The 14,823-nt window shown below is 50.4% G+C and overlaps 8 protein-coding genes across 8 annotated transcripts; 2 read left to right on the top strand and 6 right to left on the bottom strand.

Annotated features, from left to right (window-relative positions):
* Positions 1-13: 13 nt before the first annotated feature.
* Positions 14-609, bottom strand: N7506_011582 (uncharacterized protein; the record flags this gene model as incomplete). The annotated part of the gene is made up of 5 exons (XM_056960873.1): positions 14-113; positions 237-249; positions 313-375; positions 472-487; positions 550-609. The coding sequence occupies 5 exons, from the start codon at positions 607-609 to the stop codon at positions 14-16; spliced, it is 252 nt and encodes an 83-aa protein (XP_056805407.1).
* Positions 610-875: 266 nt separating this feature from the next.
* N7506_011581 (cytochrome c oxidase subunit VIb) lies at positions 876-1,514 on the top strand (the record flags this gene model as incomplete). Its single annotated transcript, XM_056960872.1, has 6 exons — positions 876-939; positions 1,016-1,018; positions 1,132-1,162; positions 1,221-1,302; positions 1,361-1,424; positions 1,480-1,514. The coding sequence occupies 6 exons, from the start codon at positions 876-878 to the stop codon at positions 1,512-1,514; spliced, it is 279 nt and encodes a 92-aa protein (XP_056805406.1).
* A 749-nt stretch (positions 1,515-2,263) lies between these two features.
* N7506_011580 (uncharacterized protein) lies at positions 2,264-3,442 on the bottom strand (the record flags this gene model as incomplete). The annotated part of the gene is made up of 4 exons (XM_056960871.1): positions 2,264-2,962; positions 3,043-3,141; positions 3,224-3,228; positions 3,289-3,442. The coding sequence occupies 4 exons, from the start codon at positions 3,440-3,442 to the stop codon at positions 2,264-2,266; spliced, it is 957 nt and encodes a 318-aa protein (XP_056805405.1).
* A 2,366-nt stretch (positions 3,443-5,808) lies between these two features.
* Positions 5,809-7,332, top strand: N7506_011579 (phenylalanine--tRNA ligase; the record flags this gene model as incomplete). Its single annotated transcript, XM_056960870.1, has 1 exon — positions 5,809-7,332. One exon carries the CDS (start codon positions 5,809-5,811, stop codon positions 7,330-7,332), a length of 1,524 nt encoding a protein of 507 aa, XP_056805404.1.
* Positions 7,333-7,859: 527 nt separating this feature from the next.
* Positions 7,860-8,709, bottom strand: grpE (mitochondrial nucleotide exchange factor MGE1; the record flags this gene model as incomplete). Its single annotated transcript, XM_056960869.1, has 3 exons — positions 7,860-7,892; positions 7,949-8,374; positions 8,449-8,709. The coding sequence occupies 3 exons, from the start codon at positions 8,707-8,709 to the stop codon at positions 7,860-7,862; spliced, it is 720 nt and encodes a 239-aa protein (XP_056805403.1).
* Positions 8,710-9,024: 315 nt separating this feature from the next.
* N7506_011577 (uncharacterized protein) lies at positions 9,025-10,368 on the bottom strand (the record flags this gene model as incomplete). Its single annotated transcript, XM_056960868.1, has 1 exon — positions 9,025-10,368. The coding sequence occupies one exon, from the start codon at positions 10,366-10,368 to the stop codon at positions 9,025-9,027; it is 1,344 nt and encodes a 447-aa protein (XP_056805402.1).
* A 679-nt stretch (positions 10,369-11,047) lies between these two features.
* N7506_011576 (alpha/beta hydrolase) lies at positions 11,048-12,010 on the bottom strand (the record flags this gene model as incomplete). The annotated part of the gene is made up of 1 exon (XM_056960867.1): positions 11,048-12,010. The coding sequence occupies one exon, from the start codon at positions 12,008-12,010 to the stop codon at positions 11,048-11,050; it is 963 nt and encodes a 320-aa protein (XP_056805401.1).
* Positions 12,011-12,835: 825 nt separating this feature from the next.
* On the bottom strand, positions 12,836-14,611 carry N7506_011575 (putative methionine permease; the record flags this gene model as incomplete). Its single annotated transcript, XM_056960866.1, has 4 exons — positions 12,836-12,974; positions 13,029-13,429; positions 13,477-14,202; positions 14,264-14,611. The coding sequence occupies 4 exons, from the start codon at positions 14,609-14,611 to the stop codon at positions 12,836-12,838; spliced, it is 1,614 nt and encodes a 537-aa protein (XP_056805400.1).
* Between the last annotated feature and the right edge of the window lie 212 nt (positions 14,612-14,823).

The raw sequence follows: 14,823 nt of genomic DNA, 5'->3' as shown, positions 1-14,823 counted from the left end.
CATGGTGGTACATTTAGTGCTCACGGCTCTCGGGGCTGTTGCGGGAGAGACGCAGAGTCTTGTCGGTCATGATCTTGTTGGTGGCGGAGTAGATACCGGCACAGATGGCAACACTGTAATGGTGAATGTTAGTATGGCGAAAATCATCGTGGTTGCGAATAAGCCGTGGGGGCAAAAAATTCGGGCAAGTGCTCCGGAATCAGTCGGCAGGGAGTGTTGGAGAGGCAAAAACATACCCGCAAACGAAGACTAAAGAGGAATAAAGCTGTCAGTTGAATGTTCAAATCGCAAGCACTAGGTAGTAAAACATACAAATGGGGAACAACTCGGGGGGAACACGCTTGATCTGGCGCAGACGCTGGGAGATAGTGTGGGCTGTAGTCGCAGGGTTAGTTCAATTGCAATCCCAGTGTAATCATAAGTAATCCAAGTCCATGGATCACCAGATCTAGAGCTCGTGGAAACGCATACCGCTCTGGGGTTCCTTCTGTAGACAGGAGTTAGTGGCTGATCGTATGATCGCAAGATACCCGAGAGAAATCAACATACGGGGGCAGGGAAGGCAAAAGACCGAGTGGCCTGCATGCGCATAATCCGAGTGGCATACATGGTGGAGATCTCTGGAGTTCAACCTTGAAGTTCAAGAAGGAAGAGTGGGATAGAGGATGAGGTTGGACAAGCAGCGTTCCAACAACGTGACTGGCTCGGGTGTAAAAGCGGCCCTGTGAGTGGCCCTCGCTTGACCGCCCGCGGTCATACCCGGCACTTTACAGCTTCAATCACCCAACGTCGCTCCCGGCTCACCTTCTCCCCTCTTACCACTCCACTCCAATTCTTCCTTTGGTCGTTTCCCCCAGAAACTACTCCGCGCAAAAATGGCCATTCCGGAAGCTGACCCCGACGCGGTCCTCGAGACCAAGCCCTTCAAGTTCGTCACTGGTAAGTTGACTCCCCTCTTGCGGTAAAACCGGGACCCAGTGTCCAAAGTACGAGTCAATGGCTAATTCAATCGCAGCTGGTACGTATTTTATATCTCTATACTCGACTCTCGCTTCTGCCGCATGCGCGTGGACCGATATCCCCCGATCGCTTAGAGGGAGGTGAAATTGACAATTTTGGATTGATTCGCAGGTTACGACGCCCGTTTCCCCCAGCAGAACCAGTATGTGATGATTCCTACGACTCGCTACCGTGTCATATCATATTGACTCTCTTGATAGGACCAAGCACTGCTGGCAGAACTATGTCGACTACTACAAGTGCACCACTGCCAAGGGCGAGGATTTCCGCCCCTGCAAGCAGGTAATTTCGACTCCGACCTGACTATCCAAGTCCATGGCATCTAACGGCTCAATGACAGTTCTACCACTCCTTCCGCGCCCTGTGCCCCAAGGCCTGGACCGACCGCTGGGATGGTCAGCGCGGTACGCATCTTTCTCCCCTGGATTTCGCTCCATGAATACTAACGTATGTTCACAGAGGCTGGCAACTTCCCCGCCCACCTCGACAAATAGATGATCAATTGGTATTTTTGGTTGGTCTGTTGAACTCTGTCCATTTTTATGTATCGACAATTCCATTGTACTCTACTGGGTCACGCGAGGATACAGGCTCTCTTCTCCTGGGGCATTCTGCCCATGTAAGGCAAGAAAGGAAACTCATAGACTCGCCGTATTGCAAAGTCAAATTCGTTGTGAACTTTCGCTCTCCAAGGTTAGGGCTGATTCCAAGTGCTGGAATTGAAGATTCTCTAGTAAACATTCGAACGTCTTGAAACTAGGCCCCGGAGAGCCCTCGAGGACTACCTCCCTGGTGCTAGGATCTTGGATTCGCCAACATTGGCTCCTACCTAGGGCCTAGTTTGGAAGCTTATAAACCTGGAAGTATCCTGTCCTTGCGGAATTGCCCTGAATGCGATTCAGTGTCTATCTAATTCTATATGGTCCCAGCCTCTCGGGCCTCTGAGACAAAGGTATCATCCAGCGCACTATACAAACCACAGGTCCATCAGGATATGATCCACGGCGATCTCTCGCCAGTGGAATCTCCAATGAAGAAGAATCCCAAAGAATGCAAGCTATATACAAGCAGGAGACTTACGGATTGTAAGTCCCAAAGTGCACCACCCGAGAAAGAAAAACAAAAACAAAAATCGAGATGGCAGATGGTCGTATATACCGAGTTTGTATCGGGAGGAAGGCGTAAATGGTGTTAGATCAGGAAATATGTCGGAAACAAGAAGCATTTGTCGCTCTGCATCTCTCTAAATTCCCTTCAACTTGCGGTAGAGCTTCTTGTGCTCCTCAAGGAACAAGAAGGTGGCAATGGTATGGGGACCCAAGCGAATGAAGCTGGGAACCCAGCCACGGAAAGTCCAGCCGAGGCCCTCCTTGCGACAGATGTCACGCAGAAGACCCACGATACTGTGGCCCTGACTCTCGGCAGGAGAAGCGCTCATAATACGAGTCTTGATCACGTCGACAGGGCTGCACACTGTCGTGGCAACGAAACCAGCCATGAAAGAGGCCGTGAAGTGTGTGCCAAGGTTATCGGCCATGCCGCCTTGCTCAATACACATGCGCTTGAAGGTGTCGTAAGAAGCAAGCTGCGAGGCAGTCATGAGAATGGCACGGGTGGAGTTGGGCCACACGCCACGGAAGAGAGAACCGAATCCCTCGGTCTTGGTCATCTGCACCAATCCGTGGAATGCGTGGCGGTAGTTGCGGCGCTGGGCCGGGGGAAGCGCAGCGTCTGACTGCATGCGAACGTTCATCACATCGGCTGGGTTACCTGCGATGCCGCCAATGAAGCCTGAGGCGGAGGCCATGCCGATCAAGGTGAGAAGGCTTGGTGAGCCGGTTGGCGAGTCCGGTGTGGGTTTCGCGAAGTGTGATTTTAACTCTTCGTAGATGCCGAAACGTGTTGTGGAGTATGTAATTTGTCGTAGCATTGCGGCGGACAGCTGTATTCCCGGTCCAGTTCGTTAGCCACTTTCATCGTCGTCTCTTTGCTGGCGGCGTGAGTAATTGGGATCACACATACACCGCTATATAAACCCGTGAAGCCGGTGTTCTTCACGATATGTGCGAAAGTCCCGACCATTGTCCTCGGTCCATCAGGCGCGCGTGTCTGCAAGCGAACCTATATGCGACAAATATCAGCTATCAAAATCGCAATCGGGGTCGTCTCGGGCGAACGGCGAATCGCGGAAATTCGAAATTACCTTTACTGCAGGGCGAGCGGTCAGCACACAGTCCACGCAAATCGAATCAACGGATCAGAACATACCTAGATCCAAGGGGTGCGTCACGCCCGCAGCAAAGCAAGAGGCCGACCCTCCAAACCAAAACGGGTAATGCACCTGTTTTGGTTTCGACGCATTCTGGACAGGCGCGACCTGAGTGGCCAGTGTCTTGCCGTCTGCCATCTTGCTGTCTGCCATCTTGTCTCAGCAACAAGGGCTATAAGGAGGGGGGAACGAGGGAGTGTCGAGAGGGAATGACTTTTTTGACGTAATTTTGGCCTCCAAATAATAAGTAAAATACGGAGACAAATCAAACCTCCGAACCCTCAGCCGAAATGGGGCCCGCAGCCAATCACGCTGTTTCATTTGATGGGGGCCATTCAGTCACGCCAATCACATTCTCGGTTTTGCGGACTCCAGCATGGCTGGGCCCTGCCCTCTAGCACTGCAAGGGACACTCAAGGGTCCCTCCTCACTCACGTTGCTCGCTTTGCTCGGTCTTTGAAATAGATGCCGAAGCTCATCTTCCTTGACATTGACATTGACGTCGGCTTCACAATCTCAAATCGCCGAACTCTGGACCGGCTATCCTAGCCCTGGAGGGTGCTTCGGTGATTTCGCGGTTTCCGCATTACCGAGGAACGAGCGGGTTCCGTCAGATATGCATAAAGCCTATTGTCGTTATCTGGTGATAAGGGCTTGTATGGATGTGGAGTACTCCTGTGAGCATCATGCAGTGTATGCTTCTCTTGCTTCTCTTGCTTCCCCCCAGATATCCAACTCTTGAGGCTACAGTGACAAGAGTCGAGCCCCGGACCGGGAAAGGCCATGGATACATGGAGATATGGTCATGGGCTCTGCGAGTGGTATCTAGCATCCCAGTCAGTCACTGAACTGCCAGGAGATGTTTATCTCCAGCTTGACTCTGACTTCTTGGAATTCCTGCAATAGAGCTACCGTAAAAGGAAACTATCTAGGGTCTTGCCTTGACATCCTCATTGTGGGGCGAGGTTACAGAACCCCCTGGAGAGCCTCAGCCCACCGTCTGTTGCAGTATGTGAACAAACAAACCAGAAAGAAAGAAAGCAAAAACAGAGATAACAAATTCAGCTGGACATCGGGACTAGGATTCGAACCCAGTACTTCGGGAAGGAAACTGACCCAACAGATGGAGAGGATTGGGCCCTTTGGGATTAAGCTGGCGCGAAATCAGGACATGCGACACCTCACCTAGCTGGTATTTGTTATGCCTGGGAGCCCTTAATTGGTCTTTTAACTGACACTTCTGCTCATTACTTCTTTTTATATGTATCACTCTAAGCTAAGGATGTACCCTTATTGATACCCTGACTGACTACATCTTTGGACCTCAGCTTGACCTCATAACGACGCATACATGGATATCATATCTTGATCTTGATCTGAACGACTAGGTAAGTCATGAAACAACTATCGACTCTGTCTGTTCATACTTGCCCATCCTGTCCATACTCTCAGATGAGATAGAGCAGGCGGAGTACTTGAACTGAATACTATTGAACCCCTTTGACCTGGATATCAGAACCTAAGCTATAGCAAATTTATCACATAGCCAATTCACTAGCCACAACAGACACCAACACAATGGTAAAGCTTTGGATTATGATCAAAAGAGCATCCATGATCCACATCACCTCTGCTGGCAAGGTGTCTATTCGCCCGAGACCAAGGACAGCTCTTCCATGGCTCGACAGAGCTCTTGATATTTCCCCCCAGGTGCTTGTTTTGAGCCCCTCCGACCTATATATTCTTGAAGTTCACGTAGACCTCCACCATGCCGAGACGATATCACAAAATGATTGCCACAATGTCTACCACTAGGACCATGTGCCTGCGTGCTATGGATGGCAAGACAGATATAGTAATTCCCAACTTGTCTCATTTTCTTTTGCTCCTGAAATCATATATGCCACCTAGGCTGTCTTCTCGACACACCATATTGATTTTTAGCAATCGTGTGGAGGAACTGGCTTGGGGAATAAAAAATAACACAGAAAATGTACACAGAAAGAAGAAATCAAGCTGGGTCAATAACAAGATGTGACTCCTCCCGAGGTCTCATTCAGGTGTCGGCGGAATGACATGGGGCTGACGCGCTCTTATGGGGTTGTCAGTTGACCAGAACATTCAAAGAGCTTCATGGCTGGCTTTCCTTTGATATCAAGAAAAACTTCGATTTTTGACTGTGCATTCATGTCTCGTGTGCAACTGTTAGCTGCGGAGTATAATATAAATGAGCTCCAGCCATCCATCAGCTTTCAACCTTAGAAGACTCCTGGATTGATCGCAAGAATGGCAGTTGGAAGACTTTTACCTATGCTGGTCAAGAGCTCACAGACTTTAATGATCAGCTCTAATCATTAAAAGTGGCTACGAGACGGAGTCGGTTGGTGTGTTTTTTTTTTTTTTACAAATGCATGAAGCATTCCAATTTATGTAGTTCGGGTACTAATTTTGCCGGTCCGAACACATGTTGATAGCGCAGATCGCAGCCAACTAGCCTGTCACCCACCCTCACATTGAAAATGCGGCTATTAGCTACCAGTCGAGCCCTGCGCGCCAGCAGTGGCCGATGGTCAATTGCTGCGCGGCCGACCACCATCCCCCGCTCCATCCCGACCCTGTCGAGGCCAACGCTCTCACTCCGCGGACTGAGCTCAACCCCAACTCGCCGGATAACGCCAACTCTATCTCCCCAAACAGCCCAAAAGCCGACTCTCAAGATCGAAGACGAGACCTACAAAACAGACAAATGGACCAATACCCCCGACACAATCCTCTCTCATGTCGGACGTCGTCTTTACCTCGATGAAAACCACCCTCTCGCCATTACCCGCAAGCTCATTGAGAGCCAATTCCCTGCTCCGAGCTACGGCAACTACTCGGAAAAGAACCCGGTCGTTTCCACGAAACATAACTTTGACGTCCTGGGTTTCCCGGAAGATCACCCTGGCCGCAGTCGCACGGATACATACTATGTGAACGACAAGACGGTGCTGCGCACCCATACAAGCGCGCACCAGCAGGCGTATTTCCAGCAGATTGCGCGGAATGAAAAGACTCGTCCCGAAGAGGTCGGATACACTGTCATCGCGGACGTCTACCGTCGCGACGCTATCGACCGCAGCCACTACCCCGTCTTCCACCAGATGGAAGGCGCGATGCTATGGAAGCGGCCGCAGACAAATCCTCTAGCTGCGTCGAAAGAAACGACCGCCAAGATCCTGGCCGATGTGGAGAAGATCCCCAGCCACGACGTTGTCGTTGAGGATCCTAACCCAACTATCCATGCCCAGCGCAATCCCTTACAAGACGAGCACCACAGTGCCGAGGAGGTCGAGGCAGTAGCTGCTCATCTGAAGCGCTCACTTGAGCGCATGGTCATCAAAATCTTCACCGAAGCAAGCAAGGCCGCTACAAATGGTGGTGTTGAGGCTGAGCCGTTGAAGGTACGCTGGGTCGAGGCTTATTTCCCCTTCACCAGTCCGTCATGGGAACTAGAAGTTTTCTGGCAAGGTGACTGGCTTGAGATCCTGGGCTGTGGCGTGATCAAGCAAGACCTACTGATCAACTCGGATGTGCCGGATCGGATCGGATGGGCGTTTGGTCTTGGTCTCGAGCGCATTGCTATGCTTCTTTTCAATATCCCTGATATCCGGCTATTCTGGTCACGGGATGAGAGGTTTCTCTCGCAGTTCCGCGCGGGTGAAATTACCCGCTTTGAGCCTTTCTCGAAGCATCCGGCGTGCTACAAGGATGTGGCTTTCTGGTTGCCTCCTGCTGCTGTGACGGGTGGTAGTGCCGCTGGCGGAGCGGTGCCGTTCCATGAGAATGATGTTATGGAGATTGTTCGTGGAATTGGTGGTGATCTTGTCGAGGATGTGACCCTCATTGATGAGTTTACGCATCCCAAGAATGGACGCAAGAGCATGTGCTACCGCATCAACTACCGCAGCCTGGAGCGCACCTTGACCAACGAGGAGTCCAATGAGTTGAACCTCAAGGTTCGGGAGAAGTTGGTTGGCGAGCTTGGTGTCGAGTTGAGGTGAGGCCACAGATTGGATATACCTTGTACTATAGTGTTACTATTATTGAACGTGTAAGATAAACAAAGCATAGCTCGCATCAGTCTGGGAGGTTCTTTGTAGATTCAACATGATCAAGCCATCGTAGACTTATTATGATAGTTGTAGTATTACCGCAGAAAAGTAAATCGGACAATTGAGGGCTATGACAGTGCCCCCAAAATGATGTGTATTGTACAGATGGAGAGGTGAGAGTTATCAGAGCGCAACGGCACCGACGCGACGAAACAAGTCAAAGATGCACCAACAAGACGAGACAATCCATGCGCCGCCAGAGGTATGCAACAGGCGTATCATATCATACAGCCGAAGTCATGAGACAAAAACAGCAAGGAATAGAAATTTTCCCGGGTCTAGAAGCCAGCCACATCCGAGCACAAAACCCAATCGTGATCGTGAGGGATGATATATGGTACAGAGAAGAGAAGTTAAAAGGAGAATAGAGATAATCGGATCATAAGGAGTCAATGGCATTGTCTGCCAGTGACATTTTAGGCGTTCTGGGCGACACCGACCTTGGCAGCCTGTGGAAGAAGTTAGTGGAAATTCTTGGCTAAAAGTCACGCGACAAAGCACTTACCCGGAGAACACGGCCGTTAAGGCGGAAACCCTTGCTCTGGACGTACATAACGTCGCCGTTTTCGTGGTTGGGGGAGGGAGCCATGAAAGTGGCTTCCATGAGGTTGGCGTCGAACTTCTGGGCCTTGCCCTCAACGAGCTGGCCGGGGTCGAAGCGCTCGAGGCCGTGCTTCTCAAGGGTGCTCAGCATGATGCGCTGGGTCATCTCGAGACCCTCGACGAGCTCGTGCAGAGACTTGTTCTCCTCGGTCTTGGCAGCAGAAAGCTGGTCCTTGGGCACAGCCAGGAGCGCGCGGTCGAGGTTGTCGATGCTGTCCAGGAGATCCTTGGAGAAACCCTGGATGGCGAACTTGCGAGCAGCGTCCATGTCACGCTTGTTGCGCTCGATCTGGTTGCGGGACTCGGCGACTTGACGAAGGTACTTGTCCTAGATTGAGGTTCGTGGTTAGCTATTATTCGGCGCCGAGCTAGTAGCTCCGTGGATACGGGGAAAGTTTGTACCTTCAATTCAATGACCTCGCGCTCCTTAGCCTCGAGCTTCTTGGCATCGGTGTTCTCAGCTTCGGCCTCGGCCTCTGCATTCTCGCCTTCCTTGGTCTCCTTCTCTGTGGAGAAGAAGCGGGAAGTCTGGGGTGCGAATGGCCGGAGAGCCGGCATGCGCTGTTGTGTTGTCCGTCGCAGCGCCAGCGATGCAGTAGAGGGAGAAGTGGAGAGAATTGAGCGGGCGGCCTGAGCCTGTCTGAAGATGGTTCGTTGGAACATTATGAATGATTAGATGTGAAATTGAAGATGAAGAGATTCGACGTAACGGAAGCGTTTCGAAGGTCTTCGGACAAAATTCCACCAGGTTGTTCCACCACACCGCCCCAAGGAAGAACGCTGCGCCGAGCGGACCGGACCGTCACACTGCCAGACTCAACAAGTCACTCCGGTACGTTGTGGTGTTTCTGTTATGATGGCCATAAACATATGGCTCAGTCTATATCGAAAACTATATACGGAGAAAACATTCTCGGGCTAACGTATTGTCATGTCATCATTTCTCAAAGCTCTTTACTTCACGAATCAACCAATTTACTAGTCTTCCGTTTCCGAGTACCCCAAGAAAACGCCCCTGGCCTCGCATTCGAGCTTGAGGGCATCTAGGTGTGGACACCCATTGTCTAAGTCGGTTTGCAAAAGCAACTGTTCGAGGTTCTCACAACAGCCCTGATGAACTAGATCTGAAAGCTCTGATATCAAGTGTACTAGATCATCATCATCATCATCCATCAAATGATTGATTTCAAGACGCTTGAGAGAGATTGGTAAGATTTCAACCAGCGGTCGTGTATTCATCAAATGGGAATGTCGAACCGCTATATCTTCCACAACAACAAAGTCTCTGAATGATCCAAAGGGCGCATCAAGGGCATCATGCTCTTCCAATCGATTTCTGTACAATGAACCATAATTGATGCGAAGAGACTTGAGGGTTGCGGCAGAATGAAGAAGCCCCGTGCGATATAGCGATGCATCAAACTTCAAATGGTCAGGCATCTCATCTATCGCCTTTTCCTCTTGTATATCAATATTAACGGAGACACGCTCGAGTTTCGTGCATGCTTCAAACCAATCCAACATATCTCGACTCCAGTAGAGCTCGTCAATGATGATTTCACGAACTTGGTTCGAGCAATAGCTTTTGTCAAGCGTCATATTCCCCTCGTATTTATCCTCACCAATGACAGACACATAGATCTTGCGAACAGCAGGAAAATAGAAGAAAGGTGTGAAGAAATCCGAGTCGATCCACGCTTTCTCCCACGCAGCACCTCCTCGGACCTCTTGTAAATGCGGGAATGGGGTAGCTTTGTGAAATGGACGTTGTCGGTTTGCGGCTTTGTGTAGAATATCTGACATCAGCTGGGATTCATGGTGCGTGAACACGATTGTTTGGATATTGTTCGTCCGGACAAGTAGTAGCCCCAGCCATGATTCTGTGCAGAGATTGTTGGGGTCAAGATGTTTTTCCCACTCAGATCTCATTCCCTTCTCTTCTGGGGTAAAGATCTCATCCAACGCGTCCTGGATAAATGATACAACGTTTGTATCCTCTTTCAGTTTATCGATTGCGGGCTGTTTCCTTGGTCGCGGGCCACACTCGTGGGAGTCGTGGTAATCTATGTCGTACCAGTCTATGTCTAACCGACGAACTTTACTAGCAAGCTCTGGTTGGCGCCATAGTCGCATGATAAAGCGAATAAATCCGACGGACATCATGGGGTCACACCATCCAATGAAATGGTAGATCATAGGTTGGAATACATTGTGAAAATGTCGGCAGCATAGACTCAGATTGAGCAAGATGCCATGTCGGTATTCACTGTCGTGTATGTGGTCGCCGATGAGAACAAGCATTTCTATGGGCAGGCGGTCCATGATGAACAGTTGGAAAATGTCAGCCGGACCAAAAACCCCAGGGCGCTGCAGGCAAACTTGTACTGCAATTCCACAAGAGATGCCAGCAGAAGCTTAGACAAAGTTAGATTGATATCTGATCTCGGAGTTCAGGCCTCAGGTGTCTCACTGTGGAAATTGGCTACAAGCGGAACACGAAGAACTGATCGGTTTGGCGAGCTACTGAGCAGATTCTCAGTTGTGGAAATTTCGAGGATAAGATTGATGGACCCTCAGAAGCCCCAAGACAGAAACAGAGACAGAGACCGGGGAATTGACTTGGTCATCCGTAAGGATGGAATTGAGGTCCTCGGACGCAGGCTGAAAAGGGTTGGAATCGGTCGTGAGTTGGAGTTGGCTTGATTGTTTTTCGATGCCAAAGTGAGGCCCGGGGCTGATCGGCAGGACGCCCAGACCTCGCCAAACCCCAATCTCGACCCGCCCACTTTCGGGTCGTGGGCCTCAATCCACAATCCCGCTGAGTTGAGGAAACCTTGGAAGCGTTGAACTTGTTTAGCTGATACACAATTGACAAAATAGCTTATGAAATTATTTTTGGCCTGACGATCGTTATTGTTTTTATTGACGACTATCTATAGATATACGCTAAACACTCCATGCTCCCAGAACAATCGCACTAGATGTGCCGAACATGCCAATATCATACACCGGAAATGGCATGAAGTCTATCGACATGGGCTCTTTCTGCTGGCTTTCCAAGAGGAAGCCAAAGATCATAACCATGAGGAAGAGCAGGGTAAAGATGAAGTTCGCTCTCGATATTCTCCTTCGCGATACGCGTCAGATACTCCAAGTCTTCATCGCGGAAAAGGTCCAATGTGCCAAGCTCCATGTAAGTAGGCGGCAATCCCTTGACGCTCTTCGCGCGAGCAGGAGCAGCATATTCCGACACTCGATCTGTCCCATAGTCAGATCCCAGATAAGCTTTCCAAGCGGTGACGCTTGCATCGGGCGTCCACATCAGAAGGCCATCCATGGCGGGCATTGAATTGACAGATCGATCGTCAAGCATGGGGTAGATCAGCATTTGTTTTGCGATGGGAGGTGAGAGGGCACGGTCGCGTGCCATCAGATTTATGGCTGCAACGAGGTTTCCTCCTGCGCTCTCGCCATATGTGATGATGCGACTTGGGTCGATGCAGAGTTTCTCTGCGTTCTCTTGCAACCAGGGCAGTGCGGCATAGCAGTCCTCCACGGGTGCTGGGAATGGGTGCTCGGGGGCTAGTCGGTAGTCGATTGAGAAGACCTGGACTCCTGAATCGCGAGCTAGCGAGGCCTGCCACTTTGAGAAAAACGCTGGGGTGCCGAATATCAAGCCCCCGCCGTGAACGTGAAGAATGGCTGATCCAGGTTTCGTCGCGTCTTGGTCCTTTCTGCGATAGCGATGGATCGCAATGGACTGTCCATCGTACGATGTGAGGTGATGGATTTCATGTTCAACCTCTGGGACATCGGGGAGCTGGTTCATCAACTTTTCAAACGACGGGCCCATCACAGAACGAATGGCGAGTGGATCCTCCATGTCGATTTTGGGGGCCGCTGCCCTCGCCGCCAGCACAGGGGCCATGGCCTTTTGGAAGCTGGGCTCATATTGTAGAGGCATTGTGAATTTTGATGATGTTGGGGGAAGAGGGAAGATCTGTTGAGATGTACGGGGCAGAGAAGACTTGATTGGGTCTCAGATCTATTGCCATATCGTACCTTTTATACCATGAAGCAAATAGCCCTGAGAGCTCCCTGCATTAGTAAACTCGCTATTCGGCCCCCGATGCAACATGCTTGTCTGTCATGGGCTGCGATCGGGATCGGGCTAAGTTTCGGTGTATAACGAATGAGCTCTTTGTCTCCGACCTGGCTCACGATAAGTCAAAGTACACATATCGAGTGCCCAATCAGACGAGTGCGGAGACATGTTTATCCCAAGGAGGGTAAAGTTGATTACACGATCGGTGTCTCGGGCAGATCATGGTCCGCATGTTCTGAAAGGCTCCGCGCTTTCCAATTCCTCTCCGCTCCCTGACTGATGTCCGTGCACACATCCGAATGAAGTTTTGCACAATGCGAATTCCAATCATTCAAAAGGGCAACTTTCGTGGTCTCTCGGTATACTGTGGACGGAGTAACTGCAAAGCAAACGGAAAGCGCCCGGATCGACTGCGGCCCGGAGATGGTCCGAGCTTAACCCCCTTTGGCCTGCATCAACCTGGGAACTCACCAACTTTGCTCTTACCCAGATGCGATTCCTTGCTGCTGGTGCTTCTTGAACTGGAGGTCTAGTGTGACCAGATACGAGCCCACGGTATCCCGCACACCCTGCCAAAGCAGCTCAACTAGCAGGGAGCGAGATACCGAGTACGGAGCACAGGTCGAGTTATACCGGAAGCATTCCAAGGTTGTCACATTACTCCACATGTGAGCTTCTATTTATCTAGTCGCCATATGTGCGAACGAGTTTGATGATACTAGTCCCATCCGCTAAAATTTCCTTCTCCTCTTCAAGCTTGTAGCCTCCCTTTCTGGGAATTACCACAGTCCAAATATACCAGTAAAGGACACCGAAAAGTATTCTGTCCAAGTCAGTATTGGGTACACAGCTCCACAGAATGCTTCAAGATACTCACATTCCAATGCCGACAAGAGCATAGGCAGCGTAAAAGAAATTAACGTCGCCTTTCCAGTTGGGGGGTGGGATAAACGGCGTTACTAGCAATGTGAGGCAGACCACGACGCGTAGCCAGACAGCTGGTAGCCATGCTTTGAAAGGCCGTGGAAGATCTGGCTCTCGATAGCGAACTATCAACAAGCCAACGGTAACTGCCAAAGCAGCTACTTGGCCTGGGTATGCTTCCAAGTCTAGGATGAAGTTGTAGACATCGCCTTGGGGCGGTAGTCCTATGACCAGAATGGACGGGATATAGTGCACGATCAGTCCACCAAGAGGGGTTCCAAATGGTTTTGTAGAAGAGAGAATGTTCTGCCACGGTAAAAAGCCCTGTCGAGCTATTTCTTGGTTGACCCGTGCCTATCAAGGTCAGTATTTGATAGCGTGTGTTTGCAATCAGAACATACCAGAGCAAATGTCACCACCATCACATTCCCAGCAGCAGAAATGGCGATCGCCAGAGGAAAGAATATCCTTCCGATATGATCACCAAATAGTCTTTCAAAAAGCAATGCGCCGACAAGCTCTCCGCTGTTCTTGATTTCCTCCAGAGGAATGACAAGAAAGTATGACAGATTAGCCAGGAAATACAAGACTCCAGCCGTGAGAAGTGCTGTAGGGCACACGGTCTTCACTATTCCGACTGGATCATGCACCTCATTGAGGACATTGTTGATGTTGCTCAATCCGGCGTAGGAGTAGTAGACTTTGAACAACGCAGTCGAGAGCAAACTCCAGCTCCAATTCGACCCTTCCCAGATAGAGTCCCACGAAAAGGCACCGACGCTTGATCCTGGAGACACATCACCGATATCTCCACTGAAGCGAAGGAAAACGACCCATAGTCCAGTCAATGACATTGCGCCAATCAGGAAAATCTTGACCCATCCTAGGACATTTTGAACAAAGATACCAGTCTTCAAAAAGACACCATGGACGATAGTAATGGCCGTCAACAGACCGATGGCGAGTAGCTTATGCTGAAGCTCAGTGGGCTCGATGCTAAGCGCGAAGAATGTGTATTTCGAAAAGATAATGGAGTTACTCGCGGTGAATCCCAGAAGCACCGCTTGAACAGCAACCAAGCTAGAGGCGAGGAATCGCGGTCGCGGATAGGTATACTCGAGGTACACCTAGCAGAAGTAAACCAGTTTAGCTAACGCGTCTCGTCGCCCTCTAAGCGAGTGCCTTTACCTTTTCTCCCCCCGAGCGAGGGAGCATACAGCCAAATTCCATCGACACAGCGAGACCGCATCCTGACAAGATCGTTCCCGCCAGCCATACTAGTAGGGTAAGTCCGATGCTTCCGGCAGATCTGACAATGGACCCTGGTGTAGCGAAAATACCACTTCCAATCACGCGTGACACAACCAGTATGTACGCGCTTGACCAGTTTAGAGTTTTTGTATAGGTTGCTCCCGGCAAGGAGTCGGGCAAAAGAGTCAAAGATTCATCGGAGGCGCTTTGAGGCTCTTGGGCATCTGGTATGGGATGGTATCTAGCTGACGGCCTCAAAAGAGGTTGTTGCTCCTGTATCCCCATCGTGAGTGTTGTGAAGTGGAAGAGCAGGCTGCAGCTTTGAAGACATTGGATTTAAATAGTGACAGAGCACAAATACTAATCAATGTCGTCAGCCGGAAGGGTGCTTTTGGTTTTTGAGATTGGAAATCACACGGCTGGCACGTCATTCAGGCCGAATGTTGTGTTTCCGCACCTTGCGTGCACCTGATATTCGCCATTGGAATGTGACTGGC

This window comes from Penicillium brevicompactum (genome assembly GCF_028827555.1).
Source record: "Penicillium brevicompactum strain IBT 35665 chromosome Unknown utg000009l_segment0_segment0, whole genome shotgun sequence".
Classification (NCBI taxonomy): Eukaryota; Fungi; Ascomycota; class Eurotiomycetes; order Eurotiales; family Aspergillaceae; genus Penicillium; species Penicillium brevicompactum.
Note: the sequence above shows the minus strand (reverse complement) of the source record. Positions and strands in the feature narration are given on the sequence as shown.